This window comes from Octopus bimaculoides, unplaced genomic scaffold (genome assembly GCF_001194135.2).
Source record: "Octopus bimaculoides isolate UCB-OBI-ISO-001 unplaced genomic scaffold, ASM119413v2 Scaffold_11897, whole genome shotgun sequence".
NCBI lineage: Eukaryota > Metazoa > Mollusca > Cephalopoda > Octopoda > Octopodidae > Octopus > Octopus bimaculoides.
The window spans coordinates 26,838-27,843 of NW_026370174.1; the positions used below are offsets into that span (position 1 = coordinate 26,838).

General features: G+C 41.7%; 1 protein-coding gene across 1 annotated transcript in view; it reads left to right on the top strand.

Annotated features, from left to right (window-relative positions):
• The window catches only part of LOC128251457 (uncharacterized), a 1,984-nt gene extending 1,301 nt beyond the window's left edge, over positions 1 to 683 (top strand). The window contains exon 2 of the mRNA XM_052978295.1: positions 10 to 683. Coding sequence (XP_052834255.1) covers positions 10 to 683 — 674 coding nt within the window. The remainder of the gene's footprint in view (positions 1 to 9) is intronic.
• Positions 684 to 1,006: the final 323 nt, after the last annotated feature.

Consider the following 1,006-nt stretch of genomic DNA (forward strand, 5'->3'; position numbering starts at 1 on the left):
TGCACGAAGGAAAAGAAAATTTGAATGAAAAAGATAGGAAAATGGTGGGAGGTGATTCAAGGAAGGAAACTCGAAGAACGAGTGAGGAAGGAATGAGAAATGATGAAGGAAAAGGCAGGTTGATTGAGAGTGATATAGCAAGTAGGGGAAACAAGCTTGTTGGGAAAGAAAATTTGAATGAAAAAGATAGGAAAATGGTGGGAGGTGATTCGAGGAAGGAAACTAGAAGAACGAGTGAGGAAGGAACGAGAAAAGGGAAAGAGAAATTGATGGAAGAGGGGAAAAATATGGTGAATACAAAAGTTGAAGGAGGAAATGCGAGGACTGAAAGAAATCAGATGGAAAATTCACCTGAAACTATTAGGAATGAGTTAAAGAATGTGACGGGAATGAAGACAAGAAGAACGAGTGCTGATAGCATTAGAAATGAAGGTGAACGAAGGAGGTTGAAAGCAGATGATGAAGAAGTGATAAAAAGGAAAGAAAATGAAGGAAAAAGTGGGTTGAAAGAGAGTAACAGGGAAGGGAGTTTGATTGGTGAAGAGACGAACGAGTCGAAAGATGTTGGCAGAAAAACAAGGAGAACGAGCGGTGAAGGGGTCAGACTTGAGAAGAAACTTCCAGACAGGGAAGGAGACGAAATGAAGGGTCCAACTTCTGGAGTTACAATGGATTGTGGGTAAGTGGTGAATTAACTTTCTCTTCTTTTTAATTAGAAAAAAGGATAGATTTTTACTTAATTAAAGGTACGATGGGAGACAGGGTTGGATTAAGGCCCATGGAAGCCCTAAGTACTTAAAAGATTTTCCTCCCCCCCATATACAGTATATTTAATAGGCGCAGGAGTGGCTGTGTGGTAAGTAGCTTGCTTACCAACCACATGGTTCTGGGTTCAGTCCCACTGCGTGGCACCTTGGGCAAGTGTCTTCTACTATAGCCTCGGGCCGACCAAAGCCTTGTGAGTGGATTTGGTAGACGGAAACTGAAAGAAGCCCATCGTATATAT